Below are 23,074 nucleotides of genomic sequence, written 5' to 3'. Positions count from 1 at the left end.
TGTTCTGGAACAGTGTTGTAAATACAACTTAACCACTGATTTCTAGTCGTGTCCATTTTTGGAAGGCCAAACAAGCTTTCACAACTTTCACAACGAAACACAGCGTCACACACGGCGGTTTAGATTGAGCAGAGGCTGGGGGCTAACGGCCGGAACGGCCGGAGGGCTAGAGTGAGCAGAGGCGGCGGGCTTGAGAAAGGAGCGTCCGGCGGGCTTGCGGCAACCACATGTGACGACCCCGGGCTGGACTCCGCTTCGTCCACGGTTGGGTTGAACTGTTCTGGAACAGTGTTGTAAATACAACTTAACCACTGATTTCTAGTTTCGTCCTCTTTTGGAAGGCCAAACAAAGTAGTTTCGCTTTCACAACGAAATCACACAGCGCCTTCACGACATGGCGGCGGCGGCAACAATACTACAGTGAGAATAAAAGTTACGCCTTCTTTCTTTGTGTGATCATTTGGGTGGCGTTATGCAAATCTTCCCACATTGTGATGTAGATATGTTGGGGGCGTGTTAGAACGAGCCGTTTTAGATAACATATTTCAATTTCACAAAGAAATGTGCAGCATTTTGTTGGAGAAATAATAAAAGTACACCTTTTCATTTATAATTTTAAGTTAAAAGTTAAAAAGAAAAATTGAGAAAATTGTATTGTGAAATCAGTATCGTGAATCGTATCGTTGCCCCGAAGGGCTACCAGCGATTTTGAAATTTTGCGAGCCCTGTATATCATATCTTGTAAATATAACAAAGCAAAAATACATACAGGGATATTTTTTTTCTTTCATAACTTGAATTATAGTGGCATTCTAACGGCATTTTAATAGGCTTCATTACACAGCGAATGCTTCTGGACTCTCAAGACACGTTTTTGTTTTTTTGCAAAATGAGTGACATACTTGATAATGTCAGCTTTCATATCATTAAAACAACAATTACAATATCACAGACAATACATATCACACAAGAATGTTGTTTTTAATCTTTATACAAATAAACTGCATATTAAAAGATAGCAAATTTTCAAATACGAACTTCGCTGTTTTCTGATATGTGAGCACCAGGTCGCCCATAGTATTATAGTAGTATTTAATAATAGTATTTGGTATTTCTGTGTGTTCGTGATGGTGATTTCAGTGCAGGTTACATTGTTACACCATTAGATGACGACATTTGTGCCTACAGTTGAATCCCAGCAGATTACATTAATCCAAAATGTAGAATTTGTTCAAATTTAACACTGCTTGCTTTCTACAAGTTGTCACGTTATGCCTTTAAAATACATTACAAAAAAAATAAAAATTAAACGATGCATTTAATCGCAAACACAAACTGATGACATACTCTATGCTAAATCCAATGGTTAAACTCTCAGCACATAGAAAGAAGTTCTTAATAAAGATGGTATTATAGCACGAAAAGACACATTGCTACAATTAATTGTCTGGCATTGAAAATAAAGAGGTCCTAAACTGTTTGCTCTAGGAAGCATTTAACATTTTAATAAATGTTTTACTTTGTAATCCTAACAGAGTTTACTACTTTTGCAAGTGTACTCTTACTCAAGTTGATTATTGTAGGATCAGCGTTTATTATTGAGCCTCCCCTTATTCTTGTTAGTTGAGAACAAATAAGTAAACAAATCTTGCAGGATAAGTAACAAGACAGTGCTAACTAGGCAAAGCATGCAGGTCTAGATGCTATCATGACTGTTCTCCTAGAATCAAAACCAATCACCACAAGAAATACCTCGACAGATTGCCAGTGTGTAGATACTGAAGGAAGCGATAGTGTGAACACTCAATGTAAGGGTGTTCGTTGAAGAACGTGTGGCAGCAGTTTTTGGAATGCTTCCCCCCCTTTTCTGGGCTTTACTTGAGAAAATCAAGTCATGTTCAAATTCAACCGCTGCAAAACATTGAGATGTGTAGGGATTTTCCTTCTCTGTAATAGTTCACAATGGATCTTCAATATAATTTTTTATAAACATGCTACTTTAATCAGAAAGGTCACAGATGATTTCAAACAAATGATCAAGTACACATCTAAGATGCATAAAAAACAAGCAGACATTCATCAATCTTATCTATATAAAGTTTTGACACATCCTTGCTTTTAAACTATCCTGTGTTCTGGGGGCCTATTCCCTGACCAGCTTTCTTAAAGACTGCAGATCTGACTAAAAATAAGTTCCACTTCCTAAAAACACTAGCATTTTCTGACAGTTAAGAGCTCATTAAAAAGATGGGCACAAACAATTAAAAAAGCCATGGCCTATATATTAAAGTCAGATGGGACACAACTAAGGCTGTCAAAGATTAAAATAATCAGTTTTTAAAATAATAAGTTTTAAGGAATTCAGTTCATCTTTCTGGCTTACTGAACTTTCAAAATTGTATCACACGTTGCAGTGACAGTGTTCAGAAGGTTTACTTATAAACCATTTGCCAAAAAACATTTCATACTAAAACGGTTTTAGTAATGAAACTTGCAACAGCATTCTTGAACATTTTTTAGCCTATTCCAACCGATTTTTATAAGTCAATCAGAACAGAATGAAACTATTTTAGTATCAACTTGGGAAAATGTAGTTATTCTTTGCTAATTACAGTTTAATGGTGTTTAAATTTGATCACTTGAGACTTGTTTAATACATTGACAGCCCTAGCGTAGTGAGAACACATTTTGATACAGCTTGAAAACGGTTTTGTTTGGTTAAACGTGTCTTTGACTTTAGCTGATGTTAAAACATCACTTTCAACAAAATGAAGCACTGCTGTAATGCTACATATTGAGAGTATGGACATGACTACGGGGAAAAAATATATAGTCATTTTAACGAGTACAGGAGCTCAGTATCGGTATCGGTGCATCCCTACTAACAAGCTTTATTGATGGTTATAATTACAATTTCCACAATATAGGACTCATTTAGTGTTTCTATTGAGAGTCTAGTAAGTTTTGAGGAACTGGGTCATTTAAATGATATAATCAAACAAAGAAATCAATGTCAGTCTGAATGTTGTATTTGACAGACAAATCGGCAGATAAATCATGAACTGCCTTTGGTATATTAACAAATGTGTCTACAATCTGACATATATTTGAAGAATGCTTGATTTTATGTTTTTCAGAAAACATGAATGAACATACAGATGTTTTGGAGAAAACACTTAAGATGAATAATCTGTAACTCAGCTTTACAAGTTCATGACATGTTAATTTAAATGATCGTACTTATAAAAAGCAGTGCTTCAATTTTGCCACAAACTTCATTTTAACTTTCATTTTATGTTTGGCCTTTATGAGAAAACTTTCCAACGTGTGCCAAACCATTTTCACACCAACTTGCCATGTATATCTAACCATGATCCAACTAAATTTGGGAAAAGAGAATCACCATAACACTCAGTCTGGTCTAGAGATACTTCAAACACTGCGAACATGTTTGTACTTGATGTTTGAGAAAATGATTTCAATATAAACTATATACAAAGAGAACTTTTCACAACAGAGAGATATTTTCCTGTTTATTACTAATGTTTACCAGATTGTTAATGCAAGTTGGTGATCTTTCTGTGGCATGTGCTAGTTTATGCTGACTGATGTGGCTATGAACAGTAACAGTTTGGGTGTGGCATTACCAGATTAAAAGAAAATTGTAAGACTTATTTAGCTGGTGCTAGTTGATGATAAAAGAAACTCAATTAACTTTCAGTTTTCAGCTAATTTGAAAACAGAATGGTCATTCCATGTCAAATCAACTAAATTTCACCAAGTTCCCCGGCTCAAACTTTTTATTTTGGTAATATTTTTAAGAATAAAGACAAACATAAATAGTAATGAAAAGCAAAATATTAAATGGTGTGGATGTACATTTACTCAGCAATCCACAATTTTGTAGAGGGGGTCAAAATGACAATTTTGAAGCCAAATTACAGGGGGTAAAAATGACAACATTGATGGTACTGGTAAACTGGTAGGTGTTGATTGCTGTTGATTTGCACGCCTATAATTTAGTATACGTATTTTACTTTTAGATTTTGGTTCTAAAACTTTTCTTTTGGTATGTTTCTTTTTAAGGGCCTAAAATTCTTTTTCCAAAGTTTTCATGCAAGTAATTCAAGAAGTGTTAAAAACATCTCAATAGGTTCTGATTGTTCTCTCTCATTTCTCGTTCTCATTTTCAAGGCCCTATATGGCTCAATCCCATAGATATGGGGAATGTGGCTCCATGTCCAAATTGTTGAATTTTACCCATTTTCAATCGTCGAAATCCAAATGTGGGTCATTTTGCATTCAGCTGTTACTTATTGTATTTCAATGGGAATGTCTGAAGAATAAATAGATGCATATAAAATGTAGCTTGTTTAAAATCTAGTTGTTGTAACTTGAATAAAATATATTTTTACTTACCACTAAATTGGCTCTAAATCTCAGGTGAAAATTGTCATTCTGCCCCCTCTCCACCAAACAGTGGATTCACTCAAAATACACAACCATGACATTTAATATTTTGGCTTTCTTCTTCATTTACGTATTTCTTTCACCAGTAAAAAATTATCAATATAATTTTTTTTCTTAGACAGGACCTCTTGTTGAGTTGACACGGAATGACCCAAAAGGCATTTATTCAAGACAATCTAATAAACAATATATGTCATTAAACACACAAAAACACAAAGCAACATGCTTTTAAGGTTACATACAAAACTACTTAAAACAAATGCACAATTACTCAACCATCCACCCATCTTGGTACTCACATGAGTACCAGCATTCTCCAAAAAGAGAGCAAAGACCTGTATTTACTTCAAAAAATGTCTCATACATTTACTTGATTTAAAGCGAAATAAAATTGAATTTCTAAGAGCTCTTTAGTAATCTTGCATCTTAACATACTGGCTAGTCAAGACAAGAGTGATTTCATTTAACAGAAGGGGAGTTACATACAAAACTACTTAAAACAAATGCACAATTACTCAACCATCCACCCATCTTGGTACTCACATGAGTACCAGCATTCTCCAAAAAGAGAGCAAAGACCTGTATTTACTTCAAAAAATGTCTCATACATTTACTTGATTTAAAGCGAAATAAAATTGAATTTCTAAGAGCTCTTTAGTAATCTTGCATCTTGCATCTCAACATACTGGCTAGTCAAGACAAGAGTGATTTCATTTAACAGAAGGGGGAAAAAAATTATTAATGGATGCAGGGCTTATAAATAAGGACTGCTTGATCGCCCTGGGCCAGCACAAAAGACACTCAGGACAGGTGACTGATAACTGCTGGGTTGTCACAAAATTTTATAATTTGCACTTGTTTTTAAGCCTTGCCCATTTTTAACATTCAAGCGATTTTAAACCATTTTAGCACAAGAAGACACTGAATTATGTACTCATGCACAGTTTTCTGCACACACCCGGGGCACAGAGACAGAGAGATGCAACCATGTAAACACCAATTTGTGTTTTGCATCTTCTTGCACTTAAACACACAAATACATACAAAATTATGTCAAAACACCCATCTTGGGAAAGATATCATTATATTGAATCTGTGCCTAACCTGCTGCTGTCTGTGTCAATAATGTTAATCAAACAAAAGACAAAAAGAAAATCACTCACTGCTCTTGACTAAATGACTTTTGTAGCTTTAACAAGGATTAATCTATATTTAATTTATAAAGTCAAGACTATGCAATGATTTTACATTTGATTATTCAATTTCTCTAGCTGAATACTATTGTTGGACCTACCTGAAAAACTTTATTATAAAGCACTGTTTATTCAGTTTATACTTTTGTTCTTTTGTATTTATTTGTGCTAATTTGTTTATTCATTCCCGTTTTATTATTCAGTGTTCACTTGTCTTTAATAATGTTTTAACTTTATATCACCTAGGCTGGTAGTTTTTGCTGTGGTATTGAAATGGGAATCTAGAATTGTGAAATTAAACTGGTATCTAAAATGTTAGTGTCACAATAAGATTATTTAGTAGCATAGAAGGTTACACAGATCAAAAACAATGAAAACAATTATTTGTTAGTTTTGACTGCTTTTATTGTCCTCATTTGTAAGTTGCTTTGGATAAAAGCGTCTGCTAAATGACTAAATGTAAATGTAACAATAACTTTTTCTCTTTTTTTTGTGTTTTTATTTTAAATTTTAACCACAGAGTGAACAGGCCAGTAGAAATAAAGTCTTTAACGTTGAGCCCTGGGATGTTTTATTTCTCATATAGAATATTTTCAAAATGCAATTCACGTTCTATGCCAATTTTTTTTTAGAGACCTCAGATCTGCTGGGGGGGAAAAAATGAGGAAATGTGCATTTGTTTTGTTTGAATTTCATCTTAACCTCATATGGAACCACTAAACACAAAATTCACCTTTAAGCTAAATGATGACAACAGGTTTAGATAAACACGTTCATTAGATGAAAAAAAAACTCCACTAAAAGAGCTCTGCTAGCCTACACAGAGCAGGACATTTAAAGTGATAGTTCACCCAAAAATAAAAATTTCACACTCTTTACATTTGAATAACGTTTATATGTGAATAAAAGCATAAATTTACGTCTTCGTTTACTAAATCTGTATCTGTTTATATGTGAATAAAAGCCTAAATTAAACCTCTCCATTCAAATGGATTACGTCTTTTTGATTCGTCAAAGACTACACAACCAAAACTTTTAAATGGATGGACAAAAATGCTAAAAGAATATTAATATCTTAATATCCATATCTTCATTTGTACTTCAAAGATGAACAGAAGTCTAGAACTTTGGAACGACTTAAGGATGGAGTATCACTTTAACGGAGTAAATTAAATTTAAGTAATTGTACACTACAATTTGCAGTTGTTATTAGAAGAACTGAAATGTGTTTTGAAACATTTTTTGTTGTTTTACATTTATTCTGCAAGTACTAAAATTATTATTAGTATAGTGCCTGTGCTACAGGGGTGATAGAATTACCAACTGTATGTAAAAATTCTTGCATTAATATTGTCATTTACATTCTTCAGACCGTGGCATAAAGTCAAATGACCTTTCAGGACTAATGTTCCTGTGGCTCAGTGGTAGAGCATTGCGTTAGCAGCGCAAAGGTTGTGGGTTCAATTCCCAGGGAACACACATACTAATAAAAAATGTACAGCCTGAATGCACTGTAAATCGCTTTGGATAAAAGCATCTGCTAAATTTAATTTAATTTAAATTAACAACACATTTTCCAAGGACTTAAAGCTATTCTGAGCCACAACAGATCTGAATGTAAACTATGTATCAAGGCTTTCTAGTTGTATTCCATCTGGTTTCATGAGATTGTCAATCAAAATGAAGGCTTTATGGCAGAGCTTTTTTATTTGTGGAGATTCTCTTTCACACTGTGATGTCACAAAGTCACATAATAATGCATTTTGAAAAAATAACTAAAACAACAAAAACAGTAAGACAGTGACTTACTCCGGTTTGGCTCCCTGGATCAACAAGACATTAATGCACTTCATGTTACCGGCCCGTGCTGCTTTGTGAATGGGTGCTTCACCCACATAATCCTGAAACCGTATAGAAAAATGCACATTTTAATAGGCCTTCACAACATCACTAACAGTTCTTCACACTAAAAATGCTGACAACATTCTAGACATCAATTCTTTAATTTATCAAAATTTTTAACAACCATCAGCATGTGCGAATTTATAAAAGCTATGTCTGCATCTCTGGTTGGTATCAATCTGAAGGAAGGAATCTAAAAAAACACTCCTAGTGTGAGTCATAATGAAGACTTTGAACTCTTCACCCTAACACAACAGCTCCCCCTAAAGGGTGTAAACTGAAGCACAAAATAACCCAGATAATACCACAAAAAGTAGGTCAAAGCACACAATTACTGCAGAGGCAGTAATACAACAGGGATATCTCTCATTCACTTCCTCTCAAACCGAAGCAATAATACAGAATGCACTTGCTTGTTAGCATTATTCCCCTTATCTATGTCTGCATCTCTGGTTGGTATCAATCTGAAGGAAGGAATCTAAAAAAACACTCCTAGTGTGAGTCATAATGAAGACTTTGAACTCTTCACCCTAACACAACAGCTCCCCCTAAAGGGTGTAAACTGAAGCACAAAATAACCCAGATAATACCACAAAAAGTAGGTCAAAGCACACAATTACTGCAGAGGCAGTAATACAACAGGGATATCTCTCATTCACTTCCTCTCAAACCGAAGCAATAATACAGAATGAACTTGCTTGTTAGCATTATTCCCCTTAGTGTCTGTGCATGTTTGTGTTTGAGTGAACATATTTGATGTTGGCCATTTCTAATCAACAAAAATTCAAGTAATTGCAAGTCGAGCAACCTGATTAGGGATGCCTGACTGATTGGCTGCTTACTGAAATGGGCCGATGAGAATAATGACTTTCTACAGAGTACTCTCAACTTGGCTGATCACATTTTGTTGATGTACAACACTTAACCCTACACTTTAAGACTTCAGAATCACTTTCAGCAAAAAGTTTGGAGAAATAATGTGTTAAAAATTTAGCTTGGGAAACATGGACAAAGGGTGTAAGACAACAGACCTAATCCAACAGTTAATAAAAGGCACATTCTGATGGGTTTGGGAACGATTGCTTTGATGGCAATGGCATCTTTTTTTGGCATATTTTTAGAAAATTACTCCAGTTTCTCAAAGTGAAGAGTAAAACTGTACAAAGCATTATAAGAGTTAGTTTTGGTCCTCAAGTACAACTGGTCAAGCAAGAGAACTGAGATTTAGCCCAACAGTATTAGGACTTTTCATTCTGTCACTTCAATTGTCTTCTTGTCTTCATCTGTTATTAAGGGTAAATATCCTCCAGTGCCCTTTGGGCTAAATCACAGACTACAGTGCTCAACCCTTGAGGACAGACGTCACCATTCAAAGATCTGTCCATCACAGACAGGATCATCCCTGGCAATAGGATCAGTTAGGCAGAGATTTGTGCACCAGGACATCGGAGAGAGAATAGAGAATTGAAGGAAGTGGAAGCAGGGATGATAAGTTAGGGCAAATGATAAGACTTTGAGTCACTTCCTGAAAGATAAATTGCATTAAAGGGCTCATAGATTAATTACCTGACTCAAGAAGAAGACAGTAACATATGCCATGCCATGGTGAAATAAAAGGCCTTTAATGCTGAACATTTCACTTCATTATTGAGGGACTGTGCTCTTGCAAAAAATCAGAGTCACAAGGCTGTTATCACCCCTATAAATAATACATTCTCAACTAAATGACCTTATAAAGCCTACTGTATCATATTTGATGCACAGACCTATAATTAACCAACATGATCAAAACTTTGCTGAAAAAACCTGTTGCACATAATCTACTACATGATGTGTCATCTGATTGATAGTTTATTATTTTTTAGCAAGTAGAAGGCCTGTTAGTATAATTGTACAAACGTCTACCTTCAGGTTGTGGTTCATGTGTCTTTCTGCTGTGAAATCATTACAGATTTTAATAAAGTAAACTTTTTTTATATTGGTTATTAATATTTCAAGATGAACACTTACTAGACTGAAACAACGTTTTTTCCATAGATATTTTTTTATTATGTTTATCCATCAGGCTCTTGAGGAGTTTTTGTCATTCTGTCAATCATCATTGTATTGCACTGCATTGTATGCTTTGAAACTACAGAGCTTTGATCATAAAACTAAGCATTTAATATATTAAGACATATTGGAGATACAGAGTGTCAACTGATATTTATATTATTTTATGCAAGTAGTCTGCTATACTGTTATCAAGAGCTCATTGATTTGCATTACAAGCTATCAAAATGTAATAAATGATCAGTATCTGCAGCAAATTGCATATTTTTGCTCAGTTTGGGCCTCTGAATAAAACCGAGCTGTTTTTTCTCCACATTTTCTCTACCTCATATTATGTGCCATAAAAGCCTGATATGACTAATATGATACTTAACAAAAAAACACATGAAAACTGTTGTTGATTTTTTTTCTAAAGGTTCAGTAAACTGTTCCATTTAAGAAATTCAGATTAATTACCTGACTCAAGAAGAAGACAGTAACATATGCCATGCCATGGTGAAATAAAAGGCCTTTAATGCTGAACATTTCACTTCATTATTGAGGGACTGTGCTCTTGCAAAAAATCAGAGTCACAAGGCTGTTATCACCCCTATAAATAATACATTCTCAACTAAATGACCTTATAAAGCCTACTGTATCATATTTGATGCACAGACCTATAATTAACCAACATGATCAAAACTTTGCTGAAAAAACCTGTTGCACATAATCTACTACATTTATTATGTTTATCCATCAGGCTCTTGAGGAGTTTTTGTCATTCTGTCAATCATCATTGTATTGCACTGCATTGTATGCTTTGAAACTACAGAGCTTTGATCATAAAACTAAGCATTTAATATATTAAGACATATTGGAGATACAGAGTGTCAACTGATATTTATATTATTTTATGCAAGTAGTCTGCTATACTGTTATCAAGAGCTCATTGATTTGCATTACAAGCTATCAAAATGTAATAAATGATCAGTATCTGCAGCAAATTGCATATTTTTGCTCAGTTTGGGCCTCTGAATAAAACCGAGCTGTTTTTTCTCCACATTTTCTCTACCTCATATTATGTGCCATAAAAGCCTGATATGACTAATATGATACTTAACAAAAAAACACATGAAAACTGTTGTTGATTTTTTTTCTAAAGGTTCAGTAAACTGTTCCATTTAAGAAATTCAATTTTTCTGATTATTAATTCATGTCAGGTTTTAGAAGGTCAATTAAGTCATAAGACATCACAAGTCATATAACATTATCAAGTTCTGTATGTGGACCCACCTGTCTGTTTATTTCAGCCCCTGTGTGTAAGAGCCACAACAGGCATTCTGGATGTCCTCCAAATGCAGCAATGTGAGCCGGGGTCTGGGCAAACCGTGTGGTCAATGAATTCACTTCACATCCCACCTGCACCAGCCTCATAACACACTCCAGCTGTTTTATGACAAAGAGAAAAATAAAATCAACAAACTAGTGACATGATTTTCCACCAGTGCCTGGTTTCTCCCCCTATGAAAGTGTGAAATCATGTTCATCAAAACACACAACCATCAATTATTCCAGAACAACTTAGGTGATAAGGAGCAAGTACTTCAGCTCAAGCTGTGGTTTACAGCAGCAGACTTCACACACAATGGTGAAATCGAATAGTTTGAGACAGACTACCAATCTCTTTGACTTGCTATTTGAGACTCATGTTCCCCGCTCTACTGTCAGGGACCAGCAGCTGTGCTGCATTTTCAATATGAAACACCATGGGGTAATTCATTACCCTGTTCTCTGACATGAAACAGACTCTGGAAAATGCACCAATTCTCTGAAACACTTTCAAATTCTACCACCTTTGTTTGTAGGGCTGGACAAAAAAAATTAGATTTTCCAGATTAATCGTTTTTTTAAATGACGTCGATTCGATATCGATTCTCAAAAGCCGCAAATCGATCTTTTCCGGTATTTATTTCAGCACACATTTAAAGGTGCTGTATGTAAGTTTTTGACTCTACTAAAGCATAAAAAGTACAGTATGTGGAAAATAATGTGTTTTTTTTACTTTAAACCGCATAAACACATTTCATTACACCAAATACACCAAATAATGTTCTTTTTAGCAGCATCATATGACCCCTTTAAAGTTCGTAAGTGCAGCGCTGCTTTGTTTACAGCGGAAACCAAGGAAACGCTTTAAGCGCCCTGCTGGCAGAGAGTGACCGCTGTTTCATGCAGGTATTTTTATGTATCGTTTCACAAAACTGAAGTCAAACCATTCTGTTTTTGCTTCAAATTTCGAAATTAAATTGTGAATCGAATCGTGAAATCAAAATCGTGAATCGAATCGAATCGTGAGTTGAGTGAATCGTTACATCCCTAGTCAGTTATTCTCCTTTGAAAATGTGCGTTCCGGGCCGGAATGTCGGTCTCTGTTTTGGTTTGTGAAACCCGCCCACTGCCAGTTTACCCAATCGTATTTCGGGCACCCCGGGTTGCTAGTTGGCGAAAACACAGTATATTTCATTTCATTCATCGTCAAGTGATTTCTTTCTATTAATTCACCATTTGTAAACTGATGTTTACTGTTCATTTTTTAAAAATATCAATAGCATTTATATTAAAACTATATTCACTGAATGTAATCAAAAAATCGAGAATCGAATCGAGAGCTTGCGAATCGAAATCGAATCGGGACATCTGAATCGATACTCAGCCCTATTTGAATGGCTGTTTGAAATTGCTTCATGGCCAAAACATTTCTGTAAAATGTGCGCAATCAGCAGATGTTAGGAGCAGAAACACGATGCGCTCGTTGTATGCGTGTACACATGGTTGCATTTTTACCAGATTATAAAATGCGTAAAGGAGTCAAAAAGTGACAGGAATGAAGTGTAGTGAAATGTAGAATGGTCAAGACAATGAAACATACTAATAAAACATAGAAATGTACTAAAACTGAGTAATTTGAACCGATGACAAATGTGTTCAAGTGTGGAAAACATGCCACATTTCACAGGAGCAGTTCTTTGCTCAGAGTTTCTCTGGAAACTTCCATTAGGAATAATGCTAAAAATAGTTACAAGCCACTGAAGCTTTTCCATTTTTCCATAATGAATGCCGGCATTGAGACATAATGAGGTAATGTGTTTGAAATAACATCAATAGTAATTGTTCACACAAGACACAAAAAATTACATTTTCATCATTGAATGGGCACAGAAGTACAAACTTTCTAACTTCAACAAAACTGTCAATAATCTTGTGTTAAATAAAATTACACAAACATGATCATCAAATGTGTATAATTTAACAAGAAGCATGACATGCTGTCAACAGTATGTCAAACCACTCTGCAGTAAAAGTTGCTGATAAACTCATTGATGTTTACATTCATTTCTAAACTAGAATTTAAACGATCTAATGAAACTTTAGGCACAATATCAAGCATTTGTATAAAGGTCTTCGCTTATGTAACTTTCACAATTAACTTATACCTTTCAAAACCGTTTTTTAGAGTTTTTGTCTGCCTTTTTTCCGGAAAGACGTTTTATCAGTCTGTATGTTTTAAACAATCCATTGAACACGATGTACTTCAGTCCCCCAAAGCCTCGTTTTCATTCCTGTCAAATGTTAAATATGGTGCTACCCTGACTAACAGACAGCAATGCAACACCACCAAAAGTTTTAACAAGAGGAAGGTTTGGATTTTAAATATCTTGGTTTTGGCGCGAGGTGTTTTATTGGTCTTCGCCCAGCCAATGAATGAACCGCTGCGTGCTGGCGCCTGATGTTACTGCTTCGCTGGCTGCGGTCCATGCAACTTGATTTTTCCAAGTAATGTGATTCAGAAACAAAACAGCAATCAGTAACGTCCATACTCGGCTTAATTTCTTTTATCCAACTTAACTTCCAAGGTTTATCCGTTACTACATACACGTTAAACAATCAAGAATGGATAAGGTAGACGACATGTGTGCCACTGACGCTGTAGTCTGCTCATCTCAGACAGAAATCATAATGCTTTCAGTTCAAACATGTATTAAGTGATTAATCTCTGCTCTTACCCAGCATGCGAGTTCGCACGCAGCCGCTGAGAATATGACCTGTTTTCTGCCGATGGCCTTATCGTCTCTAGGCGATATGGCAACCCATTTCATATTGATGGGATATTTGAGTTTTCTTTGCATGTGCACACGCTGTAAGTTCAGTTCTTGATGACAGCACGCCTAACTAATGGTGTTACGCGCTCGTTATGGGCACATACACGCCTCTATCTCCGGAAGAGAAAGAACTGAGGAATAAAGCATAAATCTGTGCAAATAATGTACTTCTATTACCTTCCCGAAGTGTGCTGCCCAGTGAATAGGGGTCCAGCCGTAAAACGAGTCCTCGGCAGCCAGGTCCGCCTGGTTAGAGGAGCGCTGGAGCAGAGACCACAGCGCGCCGACGTCTCCATCCCTGCACGCGCGATGAAGCGGGTAACGCAGGCTCAGCACCTCGTCGTTGGAGAAACCGGGCTCCGGTCCTACAGACATGGTCCAACAGTTCTGCTGCGTCGCGGAAAACACAAATTATTTGGCTTATGAACGCCCCAGGGTTGAGCAAGGCGTTACGTGCTCAGATAACACCAACCACAAACACAAAGAAGGCAGTGAGACTGAACACTGAGAGAGAGCGCTCACTCTCTTGAAAGTGTAACTTGAGTGGCTATTTGGAAATCCCGGACTGGACTACTTCTGGAGCTCTGGAGCAGGTTTAGCCTAGGGAACGTAATGACGTACGGAAAATGGATTTTCACCAGACGGGATCAGGAACTCTACAGAACTATCAGGCCAGTCCATGTTTTAAATCACATATGGCTTAATGTATTTAAAATATTAAAGTCATCTATCTATCTATCTATCTATCTATCTATCTATGCTTTTACCCAGTAGAATTCTTGTAGAATTTATTTCAGAACGAATTCTGGATATGAACAGAATGTTAAGTCTGTTATCTTTTATCTTTGCTTTTTTAAAAATTGTATTATTGTCTTTACTGTTGATTTGGGGGATGGGTGACAAGTAGATGACTTGTTATGCGCTGAACAGTAGAGGGCGCTAAAGACGTCGTTTATAAACATTCTAATAGGTCAGAGGCCGTTCGTACAACGTTATCAAATTTGCACTTTTCGAAATGAAAACAACCAATACAGCTAATGTTTCATCTGTGTCATCTGCAGGAGAGGTAACTTTACTATTTTCGCGGATTTCAAGTTTGTTGTTGAGAAGCTGAAGTTGATGAAAGAGTTTGTGCAAGTGTTTAGCAAGCTAATTAGCTAATTAATTATTTGTTTGATATGTATTTACTTCTGTAAACATAAAGAGACTTTCCAGATAGATGTTGTCGTCACAAAAGTATTTTAATCGCTTTCCAAGACCAACGATATAAAGTAATATCAAAACGATCGCAAGCGCCAGAATTACCACAAGATGTCACTGTTCAACTGTTAACGCACGTTCAATAATACAAAATTCATTTCAGGAGAAGTTTGGTACTCTTCTTGTGGTCATACCGACACTGTAACGTTTGTTTACCGCTAACAGTAAACAAAAATCCTGTGTGTTTAAAGGATGTAGGATCAGACTGCTTTGTTCGAGTCAGAAAGCGAGACTTGGAGAAACTGGAGGCAGAAGTCAGGACACTACGAGAGCTTATGCCAAAAGTAATCAATAGTGACTGTATTGATACTATCCATAAAGGACGGTGTCTGGACGCATGTAAGTAAAAACTCTTTCAGTAGCAGTGGTCAGTTATGATACACATGTATAGTAAATTAACATATGCAAAGGACGTTGTTCCAACAGGGTTTAGCAAAATTCAGAATTGAAGCTTAAGTTGGAATGTGAATTAAATTGGCCACACCTCACAAGAAGTTGAATTTGAATAACAAGAAAATAAATTTACTGAATTGCAATTCGAAAGAAACCAACCCAGGTAATGCATCCAGAAAAAATAAAGCCTTCTTCCACTCTGGTTCACAAAAGCTACTTATACATATGTCACTTACACTATATAAACAATGCTTTAAGCCAACATTCAAAGTTTGTCTTGGCAAACTTTATTTAGTACAAATTACACCTATATGAATTTCTTTTAATTTCATTCATTTCTGCTACCTTATGTTTAAATTCAGGGTTTTTTTTAAATTAAGCATCACGTTTCCTAGATCAGTTCAAATTTACATTTACATTTAGTCATTTAGCAGACGCCTTTATCCAAAGCGACTTACAAATTAGGACAATGGAAGGAATCAAAATCAACAAAAGAGCAATGATACGCAAGTGCTATGACAAGTCTCAGTTAGCCTAATTCAGTACAAGTAGCAAGGTTTTTTTTAAATTATATAATACATTATTGCCTTGAATTTTATGCGAGCAGCTATTGGTAGCCAGTGCAAATTGATGAACAGAGGTGTGACGTGCATTCTTTTCGGCTCATTAAAATGTAATCTTGCTGCCACGTTCTGGATTAATTGTAAAGGTTTGATAGAACTGGCTGGAAGACCTGCCAAGAGAGCATTGCAATAGTCCAGCCTGGACAGAACAAGAGCTTGAACAAGGAGTTGTGAAGCATGTTCCGAAAGAAATGGCCTGATCTTCTTTAAAATCTGACCTTCTTCTGAAATTTAGTGCTAATTGAGAAAATACAGTCTCAATTCAATTCTGAATAGTGCACAACCTTGTTTTACAGCATTTATAACAATACTAAATGTTAATTCTGACAGTTGTTTTAATAAAAGTTTCTTTATTGTTATATAGTTAAAGAGCGCAGTGACCGTGAGCAGCAGCAACAGAGAGAGGATTGTCTGCACATCCGCTCCAGACTAGATGTTGCTCTGAGCGAGTGTCAGAGAGAGAGACAGGTACTAAAATAGAGAGGAGAGAATGAGAAACTGAAGGGCCCACACTGAAAAGTTTATAGGAAAGCGTCTGCACAAATAAGTTTTGCATTAATGTACTGTATGTCTGTTAGTGAGGTGGTTCTCAACCAGAGGTCTGGGACCTACTAGAAGGCCTCACCACAAAAATGATGATTGTAAATTTTTCTAGTTATGTCATGCTCTTTTTTTCTTTTTCTTTTTTTTTTTTACTATTTCATTCATTCATTCATTCACTTTATTTATAGGGCACTTTACAACTGCACCTTCAGACCAAAGTGCTGTACAATCAAAAAAAAAAAACACTTCATTAAAACACACGACTTAAAACAACACAGATCCTACTAACAACAAAGACTAGCCCACCCTCTCAAAGGTTAAAGACAAGAAGTAGTTTTTGACTTCAACTTTAAAAACATTCAAAGATGAGACTTCTCTAAGTTCCTGAGGAAGACTATTCCAGAGCTTCGGCCCCGCAACAGCAAAGGCCTGATCCCCTTTTAACTTTAAATAGAAGGTGTGGCTGACTCTTAACTTTTATAAAGAATATCTCTTTGGATTTGAGTGCTTGACGAACAGCAACGAGCTCAGACACGTAAGCAGGGGCCAACCCATGCACTGCTTTAAAAACATACAGAAGAGTTTTATATTTTATCCTGTAGTTCACTGGTAGCCACTTGAGAGAAGCTAAAATGGGAGAGATATGATGACTTTTCTTAGCACCCACTAGCAGCCTAGGTGCTGCATTCTGAACTAATTGTAAGCGTGAGCTAGTGGTCTGACAGGCCTCCACATACAACACATTGCAATAATCCAAACGAGACAAAACAAAGGCATTAATAACCTTCTCTAAGTCTTTAGACTTAGTCTTTACATATCTAAACATCCTCTGGCAGGGCCAAAAAACATAATCTCAGTTTTACTCTGGTTCAGCTGAAGCAGATTTTGAAATTCTGAAGCAGATTTGTGAGTAAAAAAAAAATCATTTAAATTCATTGGTAATAAAAAGTGTAAAGCCTGAAGAACATTGAACTAATGAAACGTAATTAAAGGAACAGGTCACTCAAAGATGAAAATGTAATTTAATTATTCATTATCCTGGGAGACCTTTGAATATTATTCTTGACAATGTGGAGTCGTGGGTTCAAAAAGGTTGAGGACCACTAGTGTGTTGGTGTGAGAGAGAAGGAGAAATCTCTTCCCCAAATAGGTACGTTATGGTTGTCTAGTTATTCATGTGTATATGTACTGTATGTATCTCCTCACATACATTTGTAGGAGAAGTTGGTTTTAAAGCAGCAGTTATGCGAGTGCAGAGAGGAGCTGCAGCAGCAGAAAGCATTTTGTACTGAGCTGGGCACTGCATCTTGCACCCTGCTCTGGAGTGCGTCCCAAAGGGAGGAAGCAATCAAAGACATACTGGCTGCTGTGAGTTTGTACCATTTTGGGAGTGGCCAGGTTGTTTAGTAAGTGGGAGGACATGAATTTTGCTTTACCTCAACCAGGTAAGAAAACTCTTCATACACTTGTGCATCCACAGGGTAAACTGGAGCCCTTCCTGAGCATTGCAGGTCAAACCTTGGAGACTTTCATCAAGTTTCTGAATGACGAGGCAAAGCCACAACAGAGTTGCAACTCAAAAGAGCATCATTTAGTTCTGGCTCTGGCTGGCGTTGTTACAAGTGAGGGCACGGAGTTTGTTTTTACTACTAGTTCAATCTTACGGTCATAACTTATTTATACTCTATATTACCATCTCAAGAACAAAAGAAATTGTCATTTCATCTGTTCATTGGTTTTAGATATAGCTGCTGTGTCTTGTGGACGGGACTTCTTATCCTCTTCTGCCCACATCCTGTTGAATACTTTGTTGCAGCTGCTGTATCTAATGAAACCAGGAGTGTTTCCGAAACTCAAAGTGTATGTCACAACTTTAAAATACACATCCAAATATTACTATTTATGAATGTACAACATTTTTTTGCACACACATATATGTAAAAAATTTTGAAAATAATGATCACACATGCAGATATATGTACATACTGTATATGGCATTTCCATATATGAAATATATTGTCATATGAAGTAACAAAAAAACTGTTAGAAACTAAAACAATTTCATATATTAACATATACTGTATAACTAGCACATACAAATATGTCTGTTTTATACATTTTTGGATATAAATGTCTTATAGATGTATATCCGTACATCCTAAAACCCCTCAATGCATGTTGATATTATATAAGTAAATCTAAAAGATAGACATGTATTAGACCTGTTAAAAATGTATTACAAAACATATAAATATATAAATATGTTGTTGAAAAAAACAAATATCATACATACACTACCGGTCAAAAGTTTGGGATCAGAACGATTTGTAATGTTTTTTACAAGAGTTTCTTATGCTCATCAAGGCTGCATTTATTTGATCAAAAATACAGGAAAAAATGTAATATTGTGAAATATTATTATGATGTAAAATAGTTTTTTTCTATTTTAATATACATTAAAATCTAATTTATTGTTCAGTCTTCTTCTCTCAGTAGAGTAGTCAGGAGCAGAACGATGTGATCGCTCGGCTCCGAAGCGAAAAGCTGAATATGCGCTGCATCTGTTGCCTACTTATACTCACGCTGTGATCAGCGGGAGCTGGATGGAATAATCGCATGCCAATGTGCATTGGCTCGTTTAGTTTACACTCTAAGTGGATTGGTCTCTCTAAGCGAGATCCCAATTCGTCGGTCATCCGACGTGACGTCGAGAGTGACCGACTGAAAGGGAACCATTATTTTATATTGTAATAACATTTTGCAAGATTACTGTTTTTTTTCTGTATTTTTGATCAAATAAATGCAGCCTTGACGAGCATAAGAGACTTCTTTAAAAAACATTACAAGACTTACTGATCCCAAACTTTTGACCGGTAGTGTATAATTTTACTATGGGTATTGTATATATGTAATTAACAATTAAACGTGAGAGTGTACATATAAAAATTATATATCGCTGTATACGTAACATATATGGCAATATTGAAATAATAATGAAAACCTTACTACTATTTATTTAATGTTACACCACATGACAATTTAGTCATGAATAAAAATGTTTTGAACTAGATTTTGAAAAGAAAATTTTCTTTATTGTGGACACTTACATGATGTTTATGCAATATGCAGTTTCTTATATGAAACTGAGTTGTTGTTATTATTGTATACCATATTCGGAATAAGTTGACGTATGTGGTTCTTTCTGAAGTATGTGACTGTTTATTTTTGTGTGCAGATTGATGTTAATGGCTCTATATAACATCACTATTAGTGTGAATGGGCTGAAGCTCATAAGTGAGAGCCCTGGACTTCTACCTCTTCTGAGCACCCTTCTGGAAGGTGTGTATGTGTAAGTTTGTGTGTGAAGATTGAAGGTCTTTGCACACTGATTCCGAAATCCTCATCCGAAATTTTTGCACATTAAAAAATAAATATGACCTGTTGTGCCAATCATGTTTACACACTGCCTCCGAAACTTTCGTCCGTCATAAAAAAAAATCGGACCAGGTTCGATTTTCTGTGTTTTCGCATCCGTAGCAAGCATTTTGATAGGAAAGGATGACAAATAAAAAACAACGCATACGAAAATTTCGGACTTTTAGAGTTCATTTAATCTCAGTTAAATGCCTTCTCAGCGCTGTTCATAGAGGATTATATTGAGCTCTCTAACCCCTGACATGCATAGAAACTCTCTCTCTCTCTCCCACAGACCCTGACCCAGAAGTGTGTCTGCAGTCATTGAGGCTCCTTCAATCCTTACTGCTGGAGAGAGAGGTCATGTCACACATGACAACTGATTTTCGGAGCTCTTTTCCACTCAGTCGTATCCACCATCTAGCTTCAAGCCGCCACCCAGCTCTCAAGCAAACAGCTCAGGAGACACTGGAAGATTTGGCTAGCTTTACCAACTCCCAGACTAAAGACTCAGAGAAGGAGCAGTGAAGCCCAGGTCTTCATATTTCCTTTAAAAAGTAGGTCTAGGTCCAGCAAACCGCATACTAATTCTGAGACTTGGCCATGTTCAAACCTATAGAGATTTCCAAGAATTAGTTTTCCTTCCACAGTTTGTTAGTTTAGTCATCTTGTACAAGTGACTTCTACAGAACTTTCTACGCTTAATTTGTGACGTAAATGCTGAACACCTCTATAGATAGATGTGCATGTCTTTTATAAAATGCCAGAAAAGCTGTAAACACATGCTTTCATACTCAGTGTGCCCTTTATATCACTTTATGCTCTGGATGAAATTAGCGTCAAATCGATATGTGTGCTGCCCTTTCTAGCACACCCACACCATCAGCTGTCTCTGTAGTCCAGCCTACGTGGAATTCTAAACTTAAACATTGGAATGATAAATCATTCCTTTACAAGAAGCCTTACTTAGGATCATTGTTAGGACACAACACAGCAATCAGCATATATGGGTCAAATGTCACAGAAAAAACTAAAGTGTGGCCCTTTGAGAGTCAGCAGCAATAATGTTAGACATGATGGTATCTAGTGTATCTAAAGTTAAATGCAGTTAAATGATCTTTTAGTTGATGTTTTATTTCTAAACTTTGACAAATAGAATGTTCTTAAAAATGTTTGATTGTTTTAATTTTCATTGATTGCTTTGATTGTGGTCTTTCTCCATTTATTTTACACTGTTCATTTATCTATATTATTGAGCAAAGATCTGTTCAGGTTAAACAATTAAAGGTGTTACAAGTTTTTTTTGACTCTGATGGTTTGTCACACAAGAAGTTCTGTTCTGTAAAAGTGTTTGACACCAATTTGTAAAGATGTTCATTTGTCCATCTCAGAGACATGCAACAATTTAAAGGCCATCGACCAGGTTTTTTTTCTTTTTCTTTTTCTCTACTTTATTACATTCTAACAACCTACAATGTGTGTTGCTTTTTATAAATTACATAATCCTGTTTTGTAAATAATTTTTTGGGGACAAACCATTAAAGCTGAATGGCTGTTTTTTTTTTTTTTAAAAAGCTGTTAATGGGAAGAGGAAAATGAGGTCATTTGATGAGATGAAAGCTGATGTCAGAGTTAATCAGACTAAAACATGAGGTCTTCGATGGGGGAGATTGTCAGTTTAATTGATCCGTTTAATTGATTGCTATAATGAGAGTACATAGTCCCAGTCCTCATGTCAGTTCAAATTTTACATTCTCTCTGTGAATGCATGTACAGGATGTCTCGATTTTTTTTAGTTCACTTTTTAAGCAGAGGGAATCACATCATTCAAGAAATAGGGATATGTTTAAAGGATAAAAAGCCACCATAACCACCAATGTCTCTTGTTTTCGGTATTGTCTGCAGTCAATTAAAGTCAAGTGAAAGTCCATTAGCAGTCTTTTCCTTAAAATATATGTTTGTACAGTTATAGATAGACTATGCTTTAGTGGGATAGAGGAGACTGACTAAATTATGAGATAAAAGCCCTTGTCAGTGAAAGCTTGATGAGAAAGCCCCTTTTATTGACGTATCTTTTCTGCATTTATTTTTCAAATTCATAAATCTCTTTTTAGATATTTTATTCCAGGTTCATTCAGCACAAAAAAGTTAGACAGGTTTTTATGCATTTTACGCTGTTTATTATTAATTACAGACATCAGATGTTATGTTGCATCAAAAATACCCATACTCAAACAGGATGTCTCGATATTTTTTTGTTCACTTTTTAAGCAGAGGGAATCACATCATTCAAGAAATGCTGAAGAAATAGGGATATGTTTAAAGGATAAAAAGACGACCATAACCACCAATGTCTCTTGTTTTCGGTATTGTCTGCAGTCAATTTAAGTCAAGTGAAAGTCCATTAGCAGTCTTTTCCTTAAAATATATGTTTGTACAGTTATAGATAGACTATGCTTTAGTGGGATAGAGGAGACTGACTAAATTATGAGATAAAAGCCCTTGTCAGTGAAAGCTTGATGAGAAAGCCCCTTTTATTGACGTATCTTTTCTGCATTTATTTTTCAAATTCATAAATCTCTTTTTAGATATTTTATTCCAGGTTCATTCAGCACAAAAAAGTTAGACAGGTTTTTATGCATTTTACGCTGTTTATTATTAATTACAGACATCAGATGTTATGTTGCATCAAAAATACCCATACTCAAATGTAATATATACATATTAAACATGCATATGATATATTATATATATTTTAAAAAACCTATAGAAAAAGGGAACAATTTAATATATAAACATACAGTCATGGCCAAAAGTTTTGGCAGACATAAATTGTGTGTTTTTTCAAAGTTTGCTGCTTCAGTATTTTTAGAGTCTTTTTCCACATGTTTATATACTGAAAAAACAATGATAAGCATATCATACGTTTTAAAGGCTTTAATTGGCAAAAAAAAAAAAGTATATATAACGAGTCAATATTTACAGTGTTGACCCTTGTTCTTCATAACCTCTGCAGTTCGCTCTGGCATGCTGGATATTAGCTTCTGGGCCAAATCCTGACTGATGGTGATCCATTCTTGCCTTA

The 23,074-nt window shown here is 35.6% G+C and overlaps 2 protein-coding genes across 3 annotated transcripts in view; one reads left to right on the top strand and one right to left on the bottom strand.

The window, feature by feature from the left end:
* Positions 1 to 14,248, bottom strand: part of ankrd10a (ankyrin repeat domain 10a) — a 31,004-nt gene extending 16,756 nt beyond the window's left edge. Inside the window, exons 1-4 of one of the 2 annotated variants that reach the window (XM_016517858.1) lie at positions 13,934 to 14,248; positions 10,890 to 11,042; positions 7,473 to 7,564; positions 1,753 to 1,872 (exon numbers count right to left, since the gene is read on the bottom strand). In XM_016517858.1, coding sequence (XP_016373344.1) covers positions 1,753 to 1,872; positions 7,473 to 7,564; positions 10,890 to 11,042; positions 13,934 to 14,131 — 563 coding nt within the window. In that variant the 5' untranslated portion in view covers positions 14,132 to 14,248. The remainder of the gene's footprint in view (positions 1 to 1,752; positions 1,873 to 7,472; positions 7,565 to 10,889; positions 11,043 to 13,933) is intronic. The other variant, XM_016517859.1, reaches the window with a different exon arrangement.
* Positions 14,249 to 14,771: 523 nt separating this feature from the next.
* Positions 14,772 to 20,565, top strand: LOC107712541 (heat shock factor 2-binding protein-like). Its single transcript, XM_016517850.1, has 8 exons — positions 14,772 to 14,822; positions 15,208 to 15,355; positions 16,397 to 16,500; positions 17,794 to 17,943; positions 18,056 to 18,197; positions 18,318 to 18,435; positions 19,811 to 19,914; positions 20,285 to 20,565. Exons 1-8 carry the CDS (start codon positions 14,772 to 14,774, stop codon positions 20,515 to 20,517), a joined length of 1,050 nt encoding a protein of 349 aa, XP_016373336.1. The 3' UTR covers positions 20,518 to 20,565.
* The last annotated feature ends 2,509 nt before the right edge of the window (positions 20,566 to 23,074 follow it).

This window comes from Sinocyclocheilus rhinocerous, unplaced genomic scaffold, assembly GCF_001515625.1.
Source record: "Sinocyclocheilus rhinocerous isolate Xijiao unplaced genomic scaffold, SAMN03320098_v1.1 scaffold1952, whole genome shotgun sequence".
Taxonomy (NCBI): domain Eukaryota; kingdom Metazoa; phylum Chordata; class Actinopteri; order Cypriniformes; family Cyprinidae; genus Sinocyclocheilus; species Sinocyclocheilus rhinocerous.
The sequence above is the reverse complement of the archived record's forward strand: the minus strand, read 5'-3'. Positions and strand labels throughout refer to the sequence as shown.

Excerpts from the sequence above, each read along its gene's own strand:
- LOC107712541 (XM_016517850.1), top strand. The coding sequence starts at position 14,772 with ATGAAAACAACCAATACAGCTAATGTTTCATCTGTGTCATCTGCAGGA. Across the intron at positions 17,944-18,055 it reads TCAAAGACATACTGGCTGCT|GGTAAACTGGAGCCCTTCCT; the intron begins GTGAGTTTGTAC and ends GTGCATCCACAG. Across the intron at positions 19,915-20,284 it reads TCTGAGCACCCTTCTGGAAG|ACCCTGACCCAGAAGTGTGT; the intron begins GTGTGTATGTGT and ends TCTCTCCCACAG.